This window comes from Netta rufina, assembly GCF_964035555.1.
Source record: "Netta rufina genome assembly, chromosome: 7".
Classification (NCBI taxonomy): domain Eukaryota; kingdom Metazoa; phylum Chordata; class Aves; order Anseriformes; family Anatidae; genus Netta; species Netta rufina.
The window spans coordinates 1474523-1500549 of NC_140130.1; the positions used below are offsets into that span (position 1 = coordinate 1474523).

General features: G+C 37.1%; 1 protein-coding gene across 1 annotated transcript in view; it reads left to right on the forward strand.

Moving 5' to 3' along the window:
- The window catches only part of BICC1 (BicC family RNA binding protein 1), a 97362-nt gene that overhangs the window by 56232 nt on the left and 15103 nt on the right, over positions 1-26027 (forward strand). Inside the window, exons 4-12 of the mRNA XM_084289932.1 lie at positions 13895-13974; positions 15378-15536; positions 16522-16575; positions 17554-17748; positions 18688-18939; positions 22630-22761; positions 23408-23594; positions 25117-25275; positions 25644-25840. Of these exons, the coding sequence (XP_084146058.1) occupies positions 13895-13974; positions 15378-15536; positions 16522-16575; positions 17554-17748; positions 18688-18939; positions 22630-22761; positions 23408-23594; positions 25117-25275; positions 25644-25840 (1415 nt within the window). The remainder of the gene's footprint in view (positions 1-13894; positions 13975-15377; positions 15537-16521; positions 16576-17553; positions 17749-18687; positions 18940-22629; positions 22762-23407; positions 23595-25116; positions 25276-25643; positions 25841-26027) is intronic.

Sequence of the window (26027 nt, forward strand, 5' to 3'; positions counted from 1 at the left end):
CTATCTTAAACTGCTGGTTAGGTATCTAGCATATCGCTTTTCTCCTATCTGGTATCTTTATGCAGCTTTGATAAAGATGTAGCTAGCTGACTGCAATTTCAGTTAGTTAAAGATTTAACAGATGTCTTGACTTACATCAAAACATATGTATGATGTAAAATATGGGGAACACAAAGCATGCTTCTAATCTGAGGGAGTTGAGGATATTGGTGCTTTCTGCTAAAGGTCGCAAAACAGAATTGGAATGTGTGCAAGTGAAATAAGACAGCAATAAAAAGGATTCAATTTGAGCGCAACTGTCATCCAGTTTATTAGATTTGTGTCCAGTGCAATGTCAAATAACGTAAACTGCTTGGTTTTGTAACTCTGGAGGAGAATAATAGCCAGTAAAATAAGCTGAGAGAATATTGAGACTTGAGAAAATGCAAGCTGTCTTCTGGAACTTGCTTAAAATACCGCTGTGCCAAACTGTTCACATCGAGTTTTTTAGCAATAAATTTTTTGAATTATGCTCAACTCTACATGTGCAAAATACATGCATGTGTATATTTCTTTCCCCCTTTCTTATTATAATTGGAGTGAAAATGTGAGCGCTGTTAGCGTTAACTTCTCTGTCTGGGGGTACAGGCGCTTGCAGAACAATAAACATGAATGACGTGTGAATAAATAGACATTTAGTCACCTCAAGGAAATCCAAACTTTCAAAATGTGTACGCTTCCTAGGACAAAAATACAAATCAAAAATGTTTAGGTGCAGTGTATGTTATTCTCTGCTTCCAAGAAATTTGCCTGAAACCCAGGGAGATGAGGTGGCTTCCTATCCTGGAAGTGATGGATATGTAGCACCTTCCCTTCTGCTAAATTTTCTGACATGCTGCCCTATACTGGTCGGTGTTTTCAGTGACCATTAATTGATGGAATAGGACACATTTATCAAGGTGTGCCAATGGCATCAAGGCAACAGAATACTATTGACATTCAAAAGCAGAGTGCATGCTTAGAAAATAAGAAGTAGGAAGAGTTTAAAAATATTCTTGTGTATATTTTAAAAGGTAATAATAAATGTTATGTAGGAATAGGAGAGGTGACTTGTTATCAGCATCTGCTTAGTACAGGATTGGAAGCAAACATTTCTGTCACAGAAGAGATTTCTCTTGGATTTTATGGAGGAAAAGCTAACAGGTTTTTTGGCATAATTTTTGCTCCTTCCTATTCTGCAGTTTTAGTTCAACTTGAACCACAGTCAGCTCAAAATGAATGCTTGGTAAGTTGTGTTTGAGTACTTAAATTTAGATTCCTAAATGTGTATCTGAAAGTGCCGTCCTCTGCTGCTCTGCTCTCACCTGCTGGCAGAGAAAAGGAGCAAGCACTGAGCTGGGGCTGGAGAGAGTGTTCCTTGCAGAGGGGATTCTCCGTGATATTTTAGCATCTATTCGTCTCCTTCACATTTTATTTTGCACCCCCAGCCACGTATGGTTGCTACCTCAGTGTCACAACTACTGTGCTGCCATTGACAGTGCCTCAATGCTTATAACCAAGCAGAGGATGCTCTGTTGTCCTGGCTGTGGGTGTCGGGGTAGCCAGATTTGCTGTGTTTGTCCAACCAAGGCTTTTGAAAGGAGTTTCATTTTGAAAAGGCTTTGAAGTTGCAAATCTTCTTTTCCTGCTGTTGTATTGGGCTCATTCTCATTGCTCTCTGACCTTCTTCATTTTAATTATTTTTTTTTTTTTAACAGGAGGGTAGAGGTCTACCTGGACAGCAAAGTACATAAGAATGTAATTGAAATATTGGCATTCAGGAATTGCAGCACACTGGTGCTAGATCATGGTTTTGAGCTTCTCTCAAGCAGCATCTTTGGCATGGTTGACTCATCCTGTGCTTGCATATGACTGACTCCTATGCCTGGTGGTAGCAATAAACAAAAACAATATTGGCTGAATTTTATTAGAGTAAAACAATTTGAAAGCAGCTTCTTGAATATGGCATAACTTCGTTATTGGTTGAATTCTCAGTGTTTACTCTTTGAATTTGACTATACTTGAGAGCTGGAATTTTCACTTTGACTTTTCTGCATTGAATGGAAAACTTGTCTTCTGCCACAAATATTTAGACAGCTAAACTGTGGGGACGATTTTCAGCTGTTTTATGTTGTTTGTCCACAGCTGTTGCTCTGTGTTTTTCTATCTTGCATTGACTGGACAGATTTGTAGGGGATGCTAGAAAGGGGTTTTAATTTTTTTTCCTGCTGTAGACAAACAATTAGTGGAAAGCTAAGGCTGGAAGGCTTTTACTTGAAATAGGAAATGCAGAATGTGGAGAAAAAAGACTGAGTTTCTCAAGATCTCAGATGAAACAGCTGCTGCCACCACCTGTTCTGTACCTGAAGGCACAAGTTTCTTATAGTTCACTACTTTCTATTCAGAATTTGCTAGGAGTAATGGTATCTGTGTATTTTGTCATCTGACACATGCATGCACGCACACAAAATATTCACTCCCTCTTCCATGGGCGGTTGCTGTCATCAGGCTGAGAAGAAGCTGGATAAGTTCTGCTTTTTTCTGTCTTTATGATGTTTGGCTTGTGAGTAAATTGAGGGAAAGGATCTTAGTGGTTTCAATAGCTCTCCAAGTACTCACCTCACATACTCACTGCTTGCCGAGCTGCAAATTAACCGATGGGCTACCTGCTGAACAGCAGTTTAACTACGGCTCCTCTTAACACAGCTTTGTAAATGGGTAAATATTTTCCTGAATGTGTTGCTAAGGCTATCAGTCCATAATTGACTTAAAGATTTAAAGCAAGTCTCTTGCTGACACTGTGTTTATTGTTTGGAATGCCAGATTAATTACAGCATGTATTGCAGGCTCTGTGTTATGAGCTGCATCTGCTTTTTGTTAACTTTCTCCATAAATGAGAAACTGTCAGTGCAAACTGTTTCTCATATTTTGAAGAAAAATCCTCAAACCCTGTAATTGTGTACTTTAAAAATTAAAGAGCAGTTGTGTTTAGATCACAAGTTCGTTTATTTCTTTTGTTTCTGGAGGAGCTGACCCAGGCATAAATGACTCCTCCCTGTTTTGCAATAAATAAATGAACAGAAGAGACTGTCCCAGGCCATGCAAAACATGGCCATGGGAGTTCATGTCAATTCTCTTCGATCAGAGCAGTTTGACACGCACAAATCCACAGCATCCCTTGAGCCAGCAGCTGGCAGCACACAGTTCATTTACTGGAGCTATTTATACAAGCCTCCAGCTTGCTGCCACTTCAGAAAGCAGACAGATCAATTAATGCTCCCTGCTTCGCGTGCAGTGTAGGTGACAACTGAGAAACCTTTCAAAGAAAATCACATTTGCTGGAGTCTTTTATCTTGTTTGTGGTGAAATTGTTGAGTCTTCCACGCTCGGTGCTTATCCTGTATCTAGTCCTGCTTCTACACAAAAATGCAAAATCACGAACTAGTATTGGCTCAGAGAAACATACAGTACTTTCTGGTCACGTTTATGATCTACGAAAACAATCTCTAAGCAGTGAGCAAGGCAGCAGGTGGGAATGTGTCCTTTTTTTTTTTTTAAAAAAAAAAAAAAAAAAAAAAAGAAGCCCAGGAACTTTAAGTAAATCTATAGAAAAGTTATTTGAACTGTGGTTATTTCTGTATGAAGAGCAGGAACAAAGTTCTAGGCTAACAAGGTTTTAAACTTTCCTGTTTTTGCTTAGGGCTTGTTGTGTGTTCTGGTGCAACTTGCTTATAGTTGGGAGATAAAGCAGAGCCAAAATACAAGCACAGTTGTGTTATGAAGGGAATTATCAAGGGCCTTAATGTCCAGTAAGAGTGCTTGGCACTAACTGTAGTAAAACTAAAATTTCAAGCCCTGGAATGTGGTAATACAAACTCATGTTATTGTAATTAAATTACTTGGGGATACAGATTTGTCACAATCTTTCAGCAAAAATTGGCATTAGCTTATGTGGTGTTCTTGGATTTTTTTTTTTTAAAGACTTTCCTGTCCTTAGCAGGTACCTGGCAATGTGCTCTATACTGTGTACTTGTGACCTAGAGACTGACTGGTCTTCTCTGTGAGCCCATCATATTATTTGAACTCAGATTTGGGGCGCGCAGAGATAAGAGTGATTTTGCTGAATTTGACATTGCATGGGTGCTCAACAGGAGATGAATTTTCCAGAGATGAGCTTTGCAATTGAGCTAATGCTGGAGACAGATGAACAGAAGAGATGCAGAGCAAGTTCACTGGAACAGCTCAGGTCTGGTTGGCTGATTTAAAAGCTAAGACTTGACATTTGCTTCAGGTAATTTTGTTAAGCAAAGCCTGGAAAAATTATCCTCAGAGAAACAGCACGAGCAGTGTGTTGTTTACTTGCTATGAACTCCTTGTTAAACAGAAGAAATTTTAGGGAGGTCATTGGTCTTCAGGATGTGAAGGTTCACTTCCCATATCAGTGGCACCCTGCCTGTTATTCGGCAGAGAATTTAGTATTCCTAAATAAGAATTACCTTCTAATGCAAGATTTTCAACTGTTACAGTGCAACATAAATATTACTGTGCTAAAAACAAAGAAATGGCAGATAATTATTAGGTTAGAATGTGTAATTTGGTACTTACATTAGAAATTCTCTGTATAAAAGCATCCTGAAGCTTTCACAGATCAAATAATTGCCTCTAAATTACTTTTCTTTCCTGATGAGGCCCATCACAGGTGGCTTTAGGGGAAGCAGTGTTTCTACCTTCTGTCTAAGTTAATTATTTTCTTTGTGGAGATTAGAGCTTGTATAGCAGTAAGTCATGGAAAAAGGTCTCCAGCTATTATATTACCATGTTGGCTTTCAGATAAAAACACCCAGTGATTTTAAAATATATTTTCAAAAGTCATAACTATTTTTGAGTCAAATTTTATACACTTTAACATTACCATAATTTTAAAATATATATTGATATTACATCTCAAATTTCAAACCCAATATTTAAAAATGTAATATGTAGCAATAATGTGACTTTGTGCATTAGAAATAAAATGATTGCCACCATACGATTTTGTAAAAGGATTAAGCAGATTTTTCTTCCTTAGCATCTAGATAGATTGTAAGCAATGTAATTTGTATCTGGTAGACAAGTAGGTGAAATTTGGGCACTGAACATGTTCTGTTTGAACTTGAGTTTGTTTTTATGAGTCTACTAAAACATCAAATCAGTATTAGACAGTGTGCTGTTAGACAGGAGCTTTGGGTTGTCAGGGATGTAAGAGCCCCCTGCACTGTGCTGCTGCTATTCTGCGCTGTGCATGCTCTGTGCACCAATGCAGTGTAGGCAGGTGATATTGGCACAACACACACTAGGATTTATGAGCAATAAATCATTGACATCTTTTAAAAACAGTCACTTTTCTCCCCCATAGTAAAAGTTATTTACAAACTGTCTCCAGCATTAGCTCATCAGGACACGTCTCTGTTTTCCTGCTCTCACAGAGGCTGTTTGCTGACCCCACTGGAGTGCCCTGCTCCTCTGTGGGATGCTGCATCTTGTCACTGTGCTCATTGCACTCCAGATTGCTCCTGGGCAGCTGGTGGAGTGCTCCCTGGTGTGTGTTTATCTGTGTTTGGGTTGGGGTGGGAGGCTGGGGTACTCTTTGGAAGGCCAACACGCTCGTAATGCATGACCTGACTGTGCCTTGCTGCAACTAGAAATATGAATCATTTCCATTACTTCTTGGAGCTGCTGCTACTTAGCTCTCAAGAAGGTGGTTCAAATGGTGTTTGTTTTTTGTGTTGGACTTGGCATTGCTCTCAGTAAGGAGAGGGCAGGAAGATCCTCACCACGTTCTTCAGAAATGCAGATAAAAGAAGAACCTTAAAATAATTTAATCCAGGAAAGGGAGATATGTGCTTTTTGCACTGTGGAAATATTGTACTAACAGAAGTGATGGAATATTTGTAATAGTAACCAAAAATGGTACCTTTAATTATTTTTGGCTTTAGCCACCAAGTGTCTAGCGCAGTGTCAAGAACCAGCTTGTTCCGTCTTTGATTCACCTTGATTTTTGGGGATTCTCAGAAGGAGAGTTGTGTTTGTCCTGTACACGCAGGTGTAACCAGTGCAGTATTCTTTGCTGGAAGGCTGGCTGCATCCTCCTGTTCCAACCACAAAATTAATGCTAATGCTGTATCCCGATGGCTGTGTGAGACACAGGGCGCACAGTGGAATGCAGTCAGCTAGAGCCATAAGGCATTAAAAGGAGCAGCAGTAACCTGCAGGCATAAAGATGCAAAGTAAATGTAGTTGGATTTGGATGTGGGAGAATTCGCAAAGCAGGTTGAGCCTAAGGCTAACATTTAGGCTGACAAGTCAGGTGTTACAATGTTTTTCCCCTTTTATTTAGCAAAGCATGGCCACCATTACTGTTTTGTTTGTGTTTTTTTTTTTTTTGTGAGTATGGGTGTACAAAATCTAAAATGATTTCCAGGCTTATACATCAGAATTGTTACCTTGAATTTGACCATATGTGCAGTGAAAATATAATGGTGGTGTCTTTCATAGTATTAAGTTTAAGAGATGGCTTAAATTCCTAATTTTTTTCCTCTCTTTATTTCTTATTTTCTTTCCCAAGCATTGTGGTTCTGCATTTGTGCTTTGAGATACAATGGCAACAGACATTTAAGTAATGAGCCATGAATTCATTGGCTCCATACTGGAAAAATAAGGCATAACAGACTTGGGTCCTGCTGAGGGACTGCCTTGCTTGGGCTGGCCTTTCAGGGGAAAGGCTGAAAATCAACTAACTGTCCAAGAAGTGTCAGCATTGATGGCCTGGGCTGAATGCAGTTACAAAATGTCCCTAAAAATTATGTTTAGAAAAAGTAAAATAAGGAAATTAATGTTAAGAAAAGTGCTCAGAGATGAAAATTGTGTGTCTGAAATGGAACTCTCCAGGTGACTACAATTAATTCATTCTCATTTCTTCTTTTCAGGTCTTCTTCTCCACCTTGGCCTTCCCCTTCTCCCTTCAAATCCAGTCACTTTTCTGTTTAATTTGTCATCTGTTCTGTTACCTCTCCCTTGTCTTGCCTCTTTGCTTGTGCTTTAAGAGAAGCCTTTTCAACTTCATTTCCTCTGTCACTGGATCCGAATCCAGTCATCAATAGGTTTTCTCCAAATATAATAAATTGTACAGGTAATCTTTTTTAAGCTTATCTGATTTATCTGGCTGATTGTCACTTAATTCTAGGCTTTCTGAACTTTAATTTCTGGTTTTCCGTGGTGACATTTCAAGGCTGCTAGGAGATCTGAATGTAGGATTCAGCTATGATTTGATGCAGAAGTGCACCTGATTTTGTTTTTTCTTTTTATTTGTAATGTTACATCAAACAGCTTTTATTTGAAGTAGCCTGCTAGAGTTTTTAAAGTTCTCTTTTAAACTCCTGTATATAATGCATATTATGGAATCTGATAAACAAGGTGCTCTCACCTCTAGCAGAAGTTGCACGGTGTTTCTTCAATTCATTGTTTGGAGGGGAGTGAGGGGGTGTTGTGTCAGGGTTGCTTTACCCAGCCCCTGCTTCAATAATCAGCAGTTGGGTGGACCCACCCGTGTACATGTGTATCCATGTATTTGTATAAATGCTGGGAAGTAAGGAGGGGGGATAGCAGACTTCACCATCATACAGTTGTCGTAGTGCAGGACTGACAGGTAATGCTCTGAGATCTAATGCTCTTCAGGTGACTGAACAACCACAGCTGAAATGCAAGAGCTGTGGCAGTGCCACAAATACTCAGTTTTTGTTCCCTCTCCTTGTCACACTCCAGGTAGAACAGAAATTCTAAAGAAGGCTTGGAGTTAAATGCCAGGAAGAGGGAAAGTTAAGAGTCAAAAAGATCTGAGAAGAAAAAGCTTTTCAAACACATGCATGGATATAGGCATTGGTTCTAGCTCTTCACAAGGACATTTCATAATCAGCTGTTCCTCCACAACAAATAGATCCCCCAGAATGCCCAGAGCCTCAGGATATGTCTGCTCTGAAGACACTGTTAATTGCTTGCAGCCCATGTTGAGTTTTGTGGTGCTCTGGCTGGGCTTTTGATGATGCCCAAGTTAGCCGGCTGAAATCTTCTTCAGATATGACAATGCTGCAGGCTGACTTCAACTACAGGGGGGAAGAACAAACTAAACCAGAAGCCCAACCTGGTGGCATTAAGCGATACATCTGAGGGTACAGGGAAGTCTGCACCAGGCAATGACCCCCACATTCTCCCTCAGTGTATCAGTAGCTTGATTTCCTCTGTGGTTTAGATACCGGGAGGTAAGTGAATACACTGGAAGTGTGAGAAGTCCTCTGAACTGATCAGCCAACAGCGAGAAGTGCCCAAATGACAAATTGCCTTTCTCACTCCATTGAATTCATTTGCATATGCCCTTAATCACGAGCATTTGCTGCATGCTTTTTTCCTTAATGCTGCTCTCCATGGGAATAGATTGAGCCTGTTTCAAGTCTATTTTAGCTATTGACATCAATCCATCTTGTTCAGCCAGTGAATATCCACTGTAACAACTTTATACGCAGTATTTCCAAATTTATTTAAAAGCATTGAATAAATATTTTTCAATTTAAGTATCCTTTTTTTCTGTATTAATAGTAAGTTCTACTTGACCTTTTTTTGATTAATTCTGTGGTTTATAGACCTGTTTCATCTTGTTGCTGTAGTGTAAATGTGCTCTTTCTTTTTGAGAACACACCAACTTCCATATGTGCGTTTGACTTTCTCTTTTTATATATATTTCTTCATATAGTTTGAATTTTTGCTAGTACGTTCTGGGCTGCTACTTTCATAACTTCTTAAAAATGCCAGGTCTCTTAAGTCTGTATTTTTTTTTCTTCAAATGGCTCAGATTCAGCAATACGTATGGGCTATTCAGATCCTAATCAGCTGCTTACTGTGAATGACTGTCATCTGCCCTCCTGTTGCCCAGTTGCCCAGCTAATTTTAGAATAGTGGATTTTCTGTAACTTAAGTCTGTTCAGCCTGTAAACAAGCTAGATGCATAGTTGTGGTCTGAAGAGCTTGCCCGTTAAATGTAATGTCTGATTTACAGTAGAGGCCTGCAAGTTAGATGTCTAATTATTTGAAATACTTTTTGCCTGGCAGAAGTTAGTGTAGATGTGCTTGCACTGGCACAGACGTGTTTTGGCTTGGAGGAATTTTACTTTGTTTACAGAAATGCTGCACACAATAGTAGCAAAAAAGCTGGAGGCTTGCTGGTGTAGCTGTGGACAGAGGAGCTGGAAACTCTGCCAAAGTGTGGAATGAGGAATTTGAGGAGAGGAGCAATAAAAGGCCACTTCAAGGCAGGAGTCTGGCAAAATGAAGACTGTTGAGAAAAACTTCCAGCATTTTCTGTTGTGCAACTTCAGCTTTCTATTTTATATAAACATTCCCCCAATCTTGAAGGAAAATAATCTGTTAAAGTAAAATGTCTTTTCCATTCTTACGGAAGATACTTTATGTCAAAATATATTACAAGGTAAATTACCATAGAGCAATTTTTTTTCACATTTTACAAGACATTAAATGTTTTTTTATAAGTCAAAATCTTTTCCAGTTGTGATAGTACACGTGTAGTGAAGTATTAGAGCTTTGCATGTTTTCAGCATGCAGATTGCTTCCGAGGCCTTTGTGCTATGTGGCAGATAGGTTGTAAAGATTCAGCGCCTCCTTCCTTTTTTCATATTTTCATGGTAAGCATCTGTTCTTTGCTGTGATTATACATATATTTAAGCATACTTCCAGTCAGGAGAGTTGATAAATACGGGGTTAAGATTTGATATGTTCAAAAGTGTTTTGGCAGGGGGAGGTAGGTGTACAAACCAATGTTATCCTGAAGCCTCAGGATGGAATAGGCCATGGCACCTTTATGATTGGATCCAGTTGTCATCTGGGCAAAAAATGACCTTGTGATGTCCCAGTCTCACCAGAGCCAGCTCTGTGGGAAGTAGTCAACCTGCTCCTTATGAAGTGGTGGTCTCTGGTAGGCTAAGACCCCGTGCACCTGCTATAGTGAATCAGTTAAGTCTAGACACTGGCAGAAGGGTGACTTTTATGCTCATCTGTCCTGACAGTATTATATGTTTGTTACACCTGCTCTACTTTTTTTTTGCCTGACAATCATCTTCACACTTCAAACAGTACTAATTATCTTACTTTGGGCTTTGTCTGATGAGAATGCACTGTGATGTTTGTACCGTGCAGGTATTTCAAATATTAAGTGTATAGCTTGATCCAACAAATGTTTTTTTGCCTCAATAGAGGTAAGATAGTAAGTTTTTAATAAACTTCAAAATGTAATTGTAAATGCATGAAATAAATACTTGCACGTTAGAAAATAGGTGGCATGGAAAAGTTTTGTGTTCAGCCTCAGCTTATGTAAATAAAATAGCAGAGGGATGTTGCTTGCCATACACAGTTACTGACCAACACTGAGTTTATGGAGCTAAAAAGCAGAAACTGTTTGGAACAAAGATTTTTAAGGTATTTGGCTCTGTATTGATGGCAGCAGCTTCAAGAAATATTTAAGAAGCCGAAGTCAATGTTTTAATTACTCCCCTGTATTGATGCATAAAAATACATGGCATGCTATTTTATTCTACTCAGTGACAACAATTCATAGATACTATGCAGTTTCAGGCTTTCGCATCAAATAGTCTGGATTAACAAAAAAAGTTGAAATAGCAGGTAAATGCTGATTTCAGTAGTGACGGATTTTCTCTGCTGGCAGACACTTCAGGTCAAATGCAGCCTGGTCTGTACTGTGTACCTGGGCTTGCAGGAAGCCTGGGAGAAACTTGTCTTTTGATTTCCCTCTAATAAACCTGCTATAGTGTTTAAAAACAGAAATAGGAAGTCTCTTAGTTTGAAAGTGTACTATTTAGCCAAGAAAACACAAAACAAACAAAAAAAAGCTTTTCTAGCTTGTTTGTAATGATCTGACAAGCAAGCATTTAGGCTTTGCCTCAAAAAAAAACAATTGTAACGATAGAGTGACTTGATTGCATATAGGTACCTTCCCTGGAAGAAAATACTGTTCTTGAATCTCAGTGGAAAAAAAAGGTAGAAGGAGAAACACGGAATATAAGTGAAAAACATGACAGAAACCAGGTACACGTTTGGGAGGCTGAAACTGATGAATCATTAGAGCAGACAGTTCTCCACTTCTCCATGTTTTGTAGAGGAACTGCGAAGTAAACAATTTAAGTGATTCCCTGGAGAGGTATATTTAAGAAATTTAAATGTCTGTAATATACAGAAAATGATGCTAATCTAATCTAATTGCCCCTCTGAACTCTTAAGCAATTCCTGAATTAGTGATCTGTTCCTGTGCACCAGTTCAGTGTCACATGGGTGGGTATCTGTCGGTTTGCCTGGAGGCCAGGCATCGTTTCGGGGCACTCACAACTCCTCCAAAGCCAATTCAAAAATCTGTTTGTTGAAAGTTAGGGGTTTTTTGCTTTTTTTTTTTTTTTTTTTATGCAAGATTTCAATTGAGATGTCATATCAAAACTGTATTTCCTTGAAGGAAAGACTGAGCAAGCCTCAGAGGAGGAATTTGGGTAACTTAAAAACAAGTTGCTTCATATCCATTACCAACCACTGTGTCATTGAGAAGTCATCAAGTAAGGAGAGGGCATTTAAGACCAATTTTGAAAGACTTCTTAGCATGTTTTGGAATTGTCGCTGGCATCAGTGGGTTTTTTGTTTTTTAAGTGAGGAATTGAGCTGTTTTTCCCCACTATAAAGAACAAAGAAAGCTTAAGTGCACCAGTACAGGATTTTTGTTGTTGTTGTTTTCTGAAGCTGACAGTATTAACAAAAAAGGGGAGTCTGGTAGGATTTAAAAAAAAAAAAAAAAAAAGCATCCTGAAATGTATTTTCACCTATGGATGAATAAATAGCATTACAGACTAGTAATACTTTTCTTTGGTACTAAAAGTTATGGGATGCTAGATGTGATTCCAGATACTTGTCATACTTGAGACCCAAATGTCTATTAAAATACAGGGCTTACAAATATTTGCAAATCAGCCCGAAGTGTTCTTCCTTCGGTTTTGTGTTTTTCCTGGTTGCCTCTAATGAGCATTTGGAGCATACATCGTGTGCTAGAATCTGCTTCTGGGAATTTCTGCCTGCAACATCCACTTCAAATATCATTCACAGCTTAAACACATTAGAACCACATGGCTTACTGTCAACTTAAAACAGAAAAGAAAAATTGCCCTCAAGACTACTTTTTTTATACTTTGTTGTGAAAAGGCTGAAGCAGCAGATTTTCAGAGCTTCTGTTAGATTCTGTGCGCATACCATGTTTTAGCGACTGCAGTTTTTCTATTTTTAATAAAAAAATGAAAGATATCTGCTTCTCAGAACTGAAAATACTGCGCTTTCCTGACTTTCATGAGAATTGGCAGTGAATCTGCTGTTCGTTCAGTATTTCTGTATCTCCAGCTGAATGTGTTCAAAACTTGCCAGTGGTAAAAGCCTAGTTTTTTATTGTTGGAACAGAAGAGTATTCAGGCATAGTTTAAACATACCCAGTTTTCAATTGAATACAACAGGTTTACAATTTGAAGTTGTATTATTTGGCATTTCTTTAGTAGTGAAATTATTTCAGTTGCTGAGATGATGGGAAAGGCAGATAAGTTGTTACACTGTTTTCTCCTGCCATTGAAAATACGTACAAGTTACACACATTTACTTTTATGTGAGGTGTTTAGCATAATGAATTAGATTAATTTATCATTCATTAGCTAGAAGAGGGTTTCTTTGTTGCTTATTTTTTTCAGGAAAGCAGTTGACCTCATCACAGGAGAAAAAGGAAATTTATTCCAGAATTAGGGCAAGAGAAACAGACCAGAACCCACCTGCAGAACTGTATCTGAGATGGAGAGATTTGGGTGGAGGCTGGTGTCTGATGTTGATAAATTTTACATTGTGGTACTTTATGCTTCTGGACAGCAGATGGTGCTGCTACACCAGCTATAATGTGTGATTTTCACACTTGGAGTGATTGATACTCCACTTAAGTGAAAGTCTACGTGTTAGCTCAGCACAACACGTTCTCATTTTTAAAGACAATGGTCTGAAAGATATAATGCAGACTGATTTGTGTTGTGGAACCGCATTTTTATGTCTCACAAGGCTAAAACTTTTATCAGCTGGTGTTACTCTTGGATATTTAGCTTAATAGAAAATCCTAATGCATATACAGGACACTTCAGAGGTTTGATTTATTATTTAATAGTACCGTTTAAATTTGATTTGATAGATTCAATTAGAAAGCTTCTGGCAGAGCACCTTTTTTATTGCCAGTTCAGACTGAAGAGGATATTTGCAGGAATGAATTAAATAATGTAGTAATGCTTAAGGGTTTGGGCGGGTTTTGTTTTTTTCCCCTCTTAGATGTTGTCTCCATTAGAAGCTTAAGTGAGGCTGTCAAAATGCTCTTTGCTTGCCCTCTCTTACTACTTTTTGAGAAGACGTGGTGGCTTCGCTACGTATCTGCATTGCGGATTAATATTTTTAATACTGAGACTTGGACTTGACATTTGAGTTTTATTTGTTTAAAGTTGGTTAGCGTATTTAATAAACTCATTTAGTAATCTTAGTGGGGGGTGAATGTATTGAAAAATGTTTGTTTGTTTTTAGCTGAATCCCAAAGGTTGGTGGTACTATTTATCAATGAACTATAGTTAATGGGTACAAATGGTTCTGGAAGATTTGAAAATGCTTTGTTTTCAGATTGCAATTATTGAAACAGTGAGGGAAGTTTTGACATATTTTCTTGTTTGTTGGTTTGTTTGTTTTGTCTTACAAGTATCTATTTCTTTTATAGATCCCCATATTAAAGTTTCTGGAAAAAAGGAAAATGTTAAAGAAGCTAAAGAGAAAATCATGTCTGTCCTGGACACAAAAGTAAGGAAAAAATTTACTTTGACATCTTAACCCCTAAATCTGTGGTGAAATTGATGTAGAAGAGGATGTAGAAGGCAGATGCCTTTGCACGTTGCCCAAAGAAAAGCCAAATGTTTAGGACCTGGTCAAGAGGCAAAAGGCATACCTCTGTGTCTGGGGAAGATGTGAAGATGGTGCTGTGTCTTGGGAGAACTTGCACGGTCCCTGCACTACTGCAGTGGGAGTGAGCAAGCAGCGGTAGGTAGTGACACACACCCAGGAGTACCCGGGCTGGATTGGATTACCCAGGGGAGGAAAATGAAAAATAGAGAATACGGAGAACTCTGAGAACTACTCGTTCTGGAGACTTCTGGAAACTGGCAGGTATTCAGGTTAGAAGTGACGTGAGTTCACATGGTCTGTATTCCATTGTAGGAAGCAGAAGCAAGCTAAACATCCCTTCTAATCCCCAAACTTCTTGATAACATTCCTGAAGACAAATGTTCTTTCTCAAAAGGAGGATTTTTCTGATGTCTTTCATTGGCAATATTGGCTACTTCTGAGATAAATGACGAGACACTTTTATAAAGAAAATAATTTTATTAATGGACTTCAAAATGCTAGTTATGCTTGAAATTTAATTTTAGGAACACTTTTACAACTTGGTGTTAAATATTACAGTAAGCATCTAATTTAAAAAAAATCCAGACCAGAATTTGAGATTTCTAGTATTTGGCCAAGAGTCTTATATCAAATTTTCATTTCATCTAATGGCAAGTTTTTCAGGAACAGTGTACACAGCTTCTGCATAGTTGTATGCCAGCTCTTTGGTACTCAAAACAGATTGCCAAAAGGAGCTCACCAGTGAAAGGTGTGGTTTTTTTTGAGTAACTATTAGGTCTATTGTTAACAGGTAGCATCTACAGCTATTCTTAATAACACTATCTGTATATTTCAAAAATTGATGCACCAGAAAAATTTGGTGTGTTGGCTTAAGGGGGAAGAAAGGTTATTTTTAGGTCCTTTGGCTTTCTCATTTTTTCTGAACTTGTCATCATATGATCCTTTCAGATCAGTCAGGTGTGTATGACTGCAATTGAAACACCACAGGATTCAAACAAATTAGAGTGGTTTGCAGAAGGACATTGAAGTCACTGTTCATAAAATCTGGGGCATGTTTTAAAAGCTTTAGGCATTATTTTTGAAGATGTACCTTAATTTCCATATTTCCATATTGGAAAGAAAATATTAATGATTTAGCTTCTGATTCTTATCCATATTAAAAGCGTCTTACTTGAACAGAAGCTAAGCCACTAGAAAAATGCTTGGAAATGCAATTTTCAATGTCATTCTTGAAGCTAAATTATTATAAAATACTCAGGTTCTGCACTTAATAAATCTAATCATGGGTGTTTGATTTCCAGAGCAACCGGGTAACCTTGAAGATGGATGTTTCGCATACAGAACATTCTCATGTGATAGGTAAAGGTGGCAATAATATTAAAAAGGTGATGGAGGAAACCGGATGCCATATTCATTTTCCAGATTCAAATAGGAATAATCAAGCGGAAAAAAGCAACCAAGTAAGTGTGTGCATGTGTATATAGCTTTTATTTTTATAAAAACGAGTGTATCTTAATAAATATATGTACTTAAACTTATTTATAATGTAGATGCTGAGAATATGAAACATGACTTTTCTAAACTTCTTTTACTTATTTGGTTTTCTTTGGGGGGGTGGAGAGGGGTAGTGAATTCATGTTTAGGAAAGTCAGATTTATATTTACACTTTTTGGAAAGCATGGGACTTCCTAAATGAACAAAACTTGATAAACGAGTGGGAACAATTTATGATGATTTGTGAGTCATTTTATTTTTTCAACTGAAGTTATTTTGAGTGTACAGAAATCAACAACTTAGTGTGAGCGTTCTACTAGAGAAACAGTATGAAAAGTAAAGCCTTTGTACATTTTTTTTCTTCAAATCTTGACTTGCTTAGCACATATGTAATTTCTTGGTGCTTTTGGCTCATGATGCAACTTTTTTTGAACACTAAAGTTGATGGATAGCTAGCAAAAATGAATGTTCTATTCTAATAGTTTATTCTAATAAGTCATTGTACCTGATCTGGATATCTTTTGTAAAGCTAACATTAGAGAAAAGTTAACCTTCAAATCTTTCATCCTAGTATTTAGAATCCGTCTTGTGCATCCCAGTGGCTGTTCAGCAAAACATGATGGTTTCAAAACATCCAAGAAAACATTTTTTGTTGATTATTGAGCTCCTGCATACAATAGTAATTCCACTATTTGATCCAAACTGCTGTGTTGATCATTTGATAAATTTCTTCTAGTTGGTTAAGCTTACGTAAGCTAACATGCTACAACATTTATAGATAAGTTTCTTCTTTTTAACAGAATTAAATTTTCATCTACTGTTCAGACAACACTTAGGATGTCACCAGATGTGATATGTTGATACTTAAAGAAAACATAGGTATTTGAATATATTTTCAAATGCCTCACTTGAAAATGTGATGCAATATTTTCTATATCCTTACTTTTCCAGGTGTCTATTGCAGGACAGCCAGCTGGAGTGGAGTCTGCAAGAGTTAGAATTCGGGTAATAGCCTATTTCAGTATAACGTTCCTGTGAAAACACCTTAAAGGAAAATATTGCAGTAGAGGTTTGAGAACCCCAACGTTGTCTAGCTCTGTTCTCTGACAGCAAAAATATAAGAACAAGTGTGAGGATTTGTATGAGTAATATGCAAAGGGTATTACAAAAAGTGATTCACGTTCTGGCAAAATCTTTAACTAGTCCGAGGTGGACCTTGAATGCAGAGTCTACAGTACAAGCATGAAGTAAAGTATCCCATATTGTACTTAAAATTGCATCTTAATTTACACTCCAGAGATGGTCTGTAGGAGCTCAGCCATCCGGTGTGAATCTGAGTTAAGAAAAGCAACTGCAACCTTTTTAATTTTAACCGTTTAAGTAACTTGGTGGAGTTTGATTTGTTTCTCTACTCACAGCACTTTCTTGTCTTCGCTTTCTAGTTTTGATTGTATGTGCATTGTGGCATGGATACTAAGTCCAATAAATGGATTTTTTCACAACTGTAGTCAGGTGTGTCACATAAATCTTCGGTCTTGACAGTCATGAAAGAAACCAATGGTATGCAGCTTCGTAACTGACTTCAGAGCTCTAATTAATCCATGACAGAGAAGAAGCTTCCCTGTGAATGTTCACAAATATTGATGTCTATAGGTCCATGTGGATAAATACAGGCAATGAACCTGACTTTGACTGCTGCATAATTGCAAAAGACTCTGTTATTTTGGATCAAAAACAAAGAAAAAAACTCCACCCAAAGTAAACAAACAACATGAGGGAAAACAAAACAAAACAAAACTTGTTTCCTTGGAAAAGCAGTGCCTTTTATGAACGCAAGATAAAGTTTTTACAAATGGATGCTGCATAGAGTGTGTATTATATCAATTTAATTATCACTGACTGATACATTATGATTCAGTAAGCACGTTGTGGTAATTTCACTGAATGACTTAGGTTTTTGATATTTTCTTTTTAATGTTCTAGGAGCTGCTTCCATTGGTACTCATGTTTGAATTGCCTATTGCCGGAATTCTGCAACCAATCCCAGATCCTAATTCTCCCACAATTCAGCATATATCTCAGACATACAATATTTCAGTTTCCTTTAAACAACGGTCTCGAATGTATGGTGCTACAGTCATTGTCAGAGGGTCACAAAATAACACTAGTGCTGTGAAGGTAATGTGTCTTCCTAAGCAAGCTTCTGCATTTTAGAAATATTCATAATTTAGACTTTAAGCACTGTATTAACATTATATCTTGCCTTATCTGTACATGTTATCATATAATCACTTTTAAAGTCTAACTACTATTCATTTTTTTTTATTAAACTGATGTTGGTAAAGCATAAAAATGTGGAGGAAATAATTTTAAGTTTAGAATCTGACATTGTGATAAGGTTTTTTTTTCGTGTTGCATACCTCTTTGGGTCTGCAGCAATTCTGGAATAGGTCCTAATCCTACCAATGTCCATAAATAATAATAATAATAATAAAAAAAAAAAAAAGACTGATATATCAATAAAAATCTTCAACACTTCAATATTTTCATGGTCGTATACATAACTTTGAAACTTGCCATAGTAGTTAATCAAACTTATCTTGCAAATCTCCCAGGACTGGGAGATGTGAATTTAACGTGAAAGTAAAGGAACAGCCAGGAGGCTATTTATCATAATAAAATTAGTAAGTTGTTAATGACTGCCACTGTGACAGATTGATACGGTCTCATAAGGGTATATCTCAAGCCTGTAAGAATGTCTTGGGCCAAAACTGAAAGACAAACATTTTGGAAGCGTACCTACCCAGTTATGTCTCAGTTGGCTTCCTTACTGCTGTTTACGAGCACAGAAATTCCACTGGGCTCAGGCAATTTGATGTCTTCCTGTTTACCTTTAATAACGGCAATTAAACTCTGCATTTTGTTATAGAACAGAAATAGTGGGTAACGGTTAGTTCCTATCTTACCCTGTTACAAATCAATCAGGTTTTTAAACAAAACCGAAATTTCTTTACCTTGGATGTGAAGTGCATGATGGATACGGAAACCATCTGATGAAGCATTGTTTTGTATGCCTGTGGGCACTGCTTAACCAGTCTCCTGCATTTACCCCTGCAGGAAGGAACAGCCATGCTTCTAGAACACCTAGCTGGGAGCTTGGCTTCTGCAATCCCTGTGAGCACACAACTAGACATTGCAGCACAGCATCATCTCTTTATGATGGGTCGAAATGGAAGTAACATCAAGCATATCATGCAGAGGACTGGTGCTCAGATCCACTTTCCTGACCCTAGTAACCCACAGAAGAAATCCACTGTCTACCTCCAGGGCACAATTGAGTCTGTCTGTCTTGCCAGACAGTATCTCATGGTATGTACTTTCTGTTAAACTTCCTTGTAAAAATGTTAAGTTTGGGAAAAATACGCCACTTCCATATGTATTTATTGGTCCATTTTAAATGAGTTTGGGAGGGGAGGGTTTATTACTGATGTTGCAGAATGCTGAGTTGATTGAATGCTCTAATTTTGTTAGTGTTCTATGAGTGTGTGTAGTTATCCAAAATCTTTGCAATCTGTGGTAGTATGCTTTGAATAAAGGCCTTGGCAATATAAATGCAGCATAAGCAATTTAAATTTATGATATTTGATAACAATGTGCTCCAGAGTAGAAAGCAGATTTGGAGGGTGCAGAAGGGGGTTATTGTTGTTAGGTGCTGGGCTGTCTTTTGTTGTTGTTTTCGTCAACTTGTCTTTTCCCTGTTTGTCAGGTAAGTAGGTTCCTTTGGAAGAGGCAGGGTTTCCTTACCTTCTGTGTGGGTGAGTTTTCAAGGAAAACAGATAATTAGGGATGTTGTTGTTTACTCACACCACAGTCTTACACTCCTAGTAATGTAGTCTCAATACTATAAGCCCTTCTATAAAAATAACTCTGGTGATGAATATTATTATTACTTGTAAAGGTTTTTGTTATATTGGCCTTTAAGCTTAATAGGAGTTTTTTTGGCATTGTTGTAGTACTGATGCTTGTACATGTGGTTTTTTTATATGGATATTTATGAGCAACACATGGAAGATTGGACTCAAATCCAGTTTGAAGCTGGTATCAGGATAAACCATGATACCATCAAGTTCTATAAGTCAACATCTGTATTGTGCTGCACAATGCTTCACTGTATAGTGGAAAGCAAAAATGTGCCACCATTCTCTTTGTACAATTATAGTCATGGTTATTATATTCTGGGAGGACAGTGCCTAAAAATACTAAGAAAATCTTATTCTACGTATTTCTGTAATGAGGTTTAAAGAGTGCTTTTATGTAGGTTTTATAAGTGGAAGGAAATGCAAACAAGCTATCCTGTAAATATGAAAATATATCTTTACTCTAGAAACTTCGGATTACACAAGGGCCATTTTATGAAATTATTGAAGCCTGAGTTGTTAATTGCAAATGCAGCAGAACAGCTCTGTGTCCCAAAGCATGCCGACTCTGTCACCCGTTAAGAAGGGTACTGACATAAGGACATGGATAAATTGAGATTTGGTCTGTTTCAACTTCCGTGGACATGTAATCCAGAAACTGCTGTTGTTTCCAGTTTTGTAGATAAATCAGACTTAATAACAGAATGTGTATTCAAAAAACAAATTTGAAAAGCTGAAGGAAGAAGCAACTAACCAGATAAAAGCTTATCTCCGTTTCCTACCTTAGTAAAAGCAGTGAGTTGTTTTTTTTCAGCCTCAGAGAAAAACAAGAAGGCAGCTGTGCTAACTAGAGATAAATGCCTGCAGTCACTCTCAGCTTCTTTTGAAGTATGTTTTGCTTGATTGTTTTCTTCTCTGGCATTGTCCGGTGGAATCAAATTTCTGTGTTTTGGAGCAATTTCCTGCAAGGTGTGACTGCACACTGGATTTCTCCCCATGGTCACGTTTGTTACTGGCACCTTCCAAGTGCTCTGATTCAGCCAGAGTAATAGCTGATGCTGTTTCACAGCAAGGCAGTAGAAATGTCCTGTGGAACTAAGTGTGTGATTTTAAAATGAAATAAAAACTGATTTATTGATAGGTTGTCCTATAAGTAACTATCTAGAAGCACTTGGACATTGATACCAAGAACAGAAATGCCGTAACCATTTTCTGAACTACTGAATTGTCATTTGCATGTGATTCTGTAATTCTCGTGAGGCTAATGTTAGAGGCAGAGCTGACAATATCAACAGGAAATGTAATACTGTGCATAGGTAGCATTCCTTGGAGTATGACATATGCAATGTAGTAGCACTATTTTTTTTAGAAGTTGCTTAGCAGTATGTCTTAAATGGAAGCTTTAATATTAACTAGTAACTAATTTAATTGAGAAGGCTGTGTGGTGTATGAATTGTGAATACCTATAATCTCTGACAAGCATTACAAGTCTTCATTTCTAAGCGTAAGCATATTGCTTGTAGAGTTATATTGTGTAGTATAGTTTTCACAGTAGTGATGAGGAAACTGGAGAAGGAAGAAGGTGTAGTGATTTTTAATTAAATACTTAAACAAGTGAGAGGAGTTTTGGAGACGTGTTCTTGGTTTGTCTTCCCTTCATCCCAAACCCTTTGGTTTTCTCCTGTTTTGATAATTACTAAAAATATACCGAGGCTTGCTTTTTGTTAGTTTCATATATAATAATGCAGGCTGTACTATACATGTATTATGAAGGATGTTGACAAATCACTTTTGTTCACTCACAATCTATCAAAGAACAATGCTTGTGTTTCTCTCAACATCATCATGCAGGTGCTCTAAACACACAAGACCAAAACCGTAGTGCAAAAATCTATCCACTTATAAAATATGACATTCCAATTTCAAAGTTTTCACTTTCCTTTTTTTCTTGTTATCCTTTTAGTTGCATTCTCATTCAGCAGGCATTTGTTGAAACCTGATAATACTTTCTGTAACTCTTTTATGAAAACATTTGGAAAATCTATGTATGAATTGCTCTCAGCAGTTCTGTTAAGCTTAAGTCCTGTATTATTGGATTATTCATTTCAGAGTTTTAAAATAAACTCCATTTATGACTTTTTTCAGATAAGTTCATTTACTGAATTTAAGCTGTATTTGTCAGTCTTCGTAAAGTCAAAATAATTGAGATATCTTGGTTTAATTTTCCTTAAGTTAAAATTACTTCAATTATTTAGGTTTGGAAACTACTCTGTAGCTATAGGTGGTACTGTTGAGGACTATCTAAATATAAAATACTGAGCTGGTGACCTGAAGAATATACCAATCAGCTGCTTTTTGTTTTGAAAAAAAAATTAGAGAAACAGGAAACTGACTAAATGTGACCACTTTCTAAAATGTACATTACAATTTTTTCTGATGTGTTATATTTACTTTGTGTGAATCTAAATTCTCAAAGATTTGCCTTTCACTGACTGTTACCCTCTGTTCTTATTTTATGAGCAATCTAATAATCCCAAGATATCTTGTAGGATGGGTTTTCTGTCCCTCTGTCATCTCCCCTTCTTTGGTTGTGTTTTTGTTTTGGTAGGGATTTTTTTTCTTAATTTTTGGCAGGTTACTTACAATTTCACTATCTGAAAGGTTTCAGAGTTGTCACCTATATCACTGGAAAATACTGACGTAGCTACAGAGGAGGGGGGAAAAGAAAGGTAAAAGTTGAGCTTCAGACAACGATGAGTTGCAGAAACCTTTTATTACAAACTTAGTTTATTGTGGACTGTTTGAGTGCTGCTATCTGTTCTTGACAATACTTTATTCTGATTTGATATATAATAGTTGTTTCTGAATTTGAATCCTCCAGACACCCTTAATTTTGTGTAGGTAGCTAATGTGGGGGCATGTGTGAGCTTACTGTGATGGTCAAAATCCTAGGGTAAAAATATACTGTTATGCTGTTGCAGGCAATGAGGTAGCTTTTACTTCATTTCATCCATGCTTTGTATTCTGTACTTATAATACCATGACGTACATGTGTACAATCTATGTATTTCAGTTTATTGCCAACATTCATGTGGAAGCAGCGTAGGTTATAAGTTTTATGAATTTCTGAATGTCTTTTCAGGGGTGCCTTCCTCTTGTGCTCATGTTTGATATGAAGGAAGAAATTGAAGTAGAACCACAGTTTATAACACAACTAATGGAGCAGTTAGATGTCTTCATAAGCATTAAGCCAAAGCCAAAGCAACCAAGCAAGGTTGGTGAGAAGCTCAAATATTCTTTTTAGGCTTTCATGCCAGCTTTTCAGAGCTGATGAGTTGACATGTCTGCCCCTCCTTCCTGCCTTAACAGATCATAAATGCATATACATATTTTCCACTTGAAATGCCAATTGAAATGTTAAAACAGTTCTCCTTTATGACAGTTTGAATTTTTCATTAAATATTTGACAATACAGAGATTATTTTTTTTTATGGAAGATACTGATGATTTTTTTGGTTGTTTATGGGGAGGCAAATTTGAAACACTTTTTTAATAGAAATTTGCCTTCAATCACATCTCCCCTGCATAATTGCAATGTTTGTTAGCAATCAATTAAAAAAAAAAAAAATCTACTGTGAGAAAAACTTGTCTGCATGAGAAGTTGGAAAAAGAAAAAACAACCCAAGAAATAGTTTTTTGGTAACTTAGTTTTTCAGGTGTTCCTAACTTCTTTTTTCTGGACAGCTAGAACTTTAATAGCTTTCATATAAACCTTTTTTGGCCACTTTATATATAGACTACTGATAAAAGAGAATACAAGCCTTTAATATTTGGCTCACTTCTCTAGATCTTGCTAGTAACTGGTTTTCCTTGTTTGTTTTTTTTCCTTTGGTTTGATTTGTTTTTTCTTCCCCCTACAGTCTGTGATTGTCAAAAGTGTTGAACGAAATGCCTTAAATATGTATGAGGCACGGAAATGTCTACTGGGACTTGAAAGTAGTGGAGTCACCATACCATCAAATCCCTCTACTGTCTCATGCCCTGTTGGTCTTTCCTGTCCTGGTTTGGATATCTTATCCTCAGCAGGACTAGGACTCACTGGACTTGGTATGTATTTTATTTTTATGTATATGTTTATATGTGTATGTATATTTACCTATATACACATTTATGTATGTACATATATGTACACATGCACACATTTGAAACTTAATTCACGTGCACTTGAAAAATATACATATTTAGTTTTTGTGCAAAACCCAGATGTGTTTTTGCATAAGGATTCGTGTTAAAGCATTAGATTATTCCAAAAGCATCTGGCCTTTCAAGGGCTTGTTGTTGTAAAAACTTCCTCCAAGGCTTTCATAATCAGCAGCATGACTCATCTCTGTAGAAAATCATCCGGAAGCTTGCAAACCACTCAGCTGAAAAGGAAAGGAAGGGAAATGCAGGTGATATAGGACACTACTTCTGTGATTTTCACAGGAATCTTTTTCAAGTGATTTTTTTTCCCTTTGGCAATGTTGTGATGTATGAGGTTGCCTTGAATTTGGGTAGGTACTTATGTTTGTAACATGGAAGTGCAAGTACCAAAAACAGTATTTCAGTTCTAGTTGAGTTGAGGATGTGCAGGCTATCAATTTAGACCTTATTTATCATTATAAAATTTAGTGCAAAAATGCTTAAGTTTGCTATCTTCCAACATTTTATAGAAGAAATGCAGAGTCCAGACTGCAATAACCACATCATTTTTAAGTTCTGTAAATATGTGATTACCAGAAATGTTAAAAATAAATAAATAAATAAAAATTGACAGAAGAATTTAGTGTCAAATCTTGACATTGGCTCTTGAAATTCAGTGTTCTCACATAACTACTTCGCAATCTGCCATCCAGCAGTGCTGTGCAGTTCCATGTCAGATGCTTTTGTGAGGGTTGCATGGGTACAAGTGGTTGTGCAATTTGACTGTGGCTTTTAATGCAGCTCTTGGTACTGTTGTTGTTATGCCTTTGCATTGTTAGGTCCTTGGTATTGTTTTTTTGTTTAGTTTTGCTTTACCTTTTTTCATTACAATGCTGAACTGACCTATGAATGTTCATAGGTGAAGAGCTGGTTTGAGGAAATGGCTTTGGAGGGTGACTTGCCATCAGTACTGAAAAAGCAAGAAGGAGCTAAATAAATTTTAGTGTGGTAGTGGTTCATCCATATGAGGTGCTCAGAAAAAGGCTATTTGAAATGGAAGTAAGGTTGTGAAGTGCAGTTACTTTCTTGTTTTGCAAATGATGCTTCTGTGAAACAAACTGACAGAAGCAGTGATGAAGGAGATAAACAGGAATGGCATAGATGAAAAGCAACCTGTGCAGATGCTTTGATTTTACCATAGTTAGTCCAGTAGGTGGACATAAAGGATGCTGCAGTTCTTCTTATATGTTTCCTAGTTTAAGACTACCTGTACTTTGTTTTCTGCACCAAGTAAACAGCAGCTTTAGTGTTCAAATATGTCTGTGAAATGTACAAGGGTGCTACTTTAGTTGTTTTTGTTGTTTTTGTTTTAATTAGTACTTAAAAACTGGTCACAATGTTTTTCACTAAGTCTTAGCCGAATATTCACGTGTGCGACTTTTTGCAGGCCTTTTAGGTCCAACAGCCCTGTCGGTCAACACCTCAACTACTCCAAACTCTCTGTTGAATGCTCTGAATAGCTCTGTGAGTCCCCTGCAGAGTCCAAGTTCAGGCACACCTAGCCCCACATTATGGGCGACATCTCTTGCTAACACAAATGCCACAGGTTGGTAGAAGTTAAACGAATTGTTCAACAGTAACTTGTAGGAATGACAACTGAAAGTCCAGAATTTTTCATTTATGAAAGCCTTAAGAATTTATATTCACACAGATTAATAAATATCAAAATTTGAAGCTATAACTTTATGCAACAGCAGGTTATAGATGTACATACAATGTTTTGATGTTTTGGGTAAGAAACTGCTAACTCACAAAGTAATGGTTAGAGCATTTTGATTTTGGCATGCAATTTTAAAGGCAACTTCTTCAGTAATGTGTCAAGCTATATAAAGATAGACATTTTTATTAGAAGTATTAAGTGAGAATTTTTTAAAATGAGAAAATTAATCAGAACATGACCAAAATTTGTTGCAGGTTTCTCTGCTATTCCACACCTAATGATACCATCTACTGCCCAAGCAACTTTAACTAGTATTTTGCTGTCTGGAGTACCTAGTTATAGCCAGAACACTCCATCTCCACCACCAGGCTTGACTCCTGTTGAAGTTCATGTCAACGGCATGCAACCAGAGAGTAAAAAAGGGTCACCTTCTTTAAATGGTCACGTGAAGGTAAGTGATGTGATCTCTGGAGAACCAGATCTGTTTGTAACAAACCTGTTCTACAAAAGTTAGGGAAAAAAATAGCTTCATTGGTAGATTCTTAAAGCTACTAAGTTTCTACATAGAGCAGTAGTGTTAAAACATCTTTATATTTTTGAAAACTTGTCCCATGTTGTAAAATTGGAAATGAAATTTC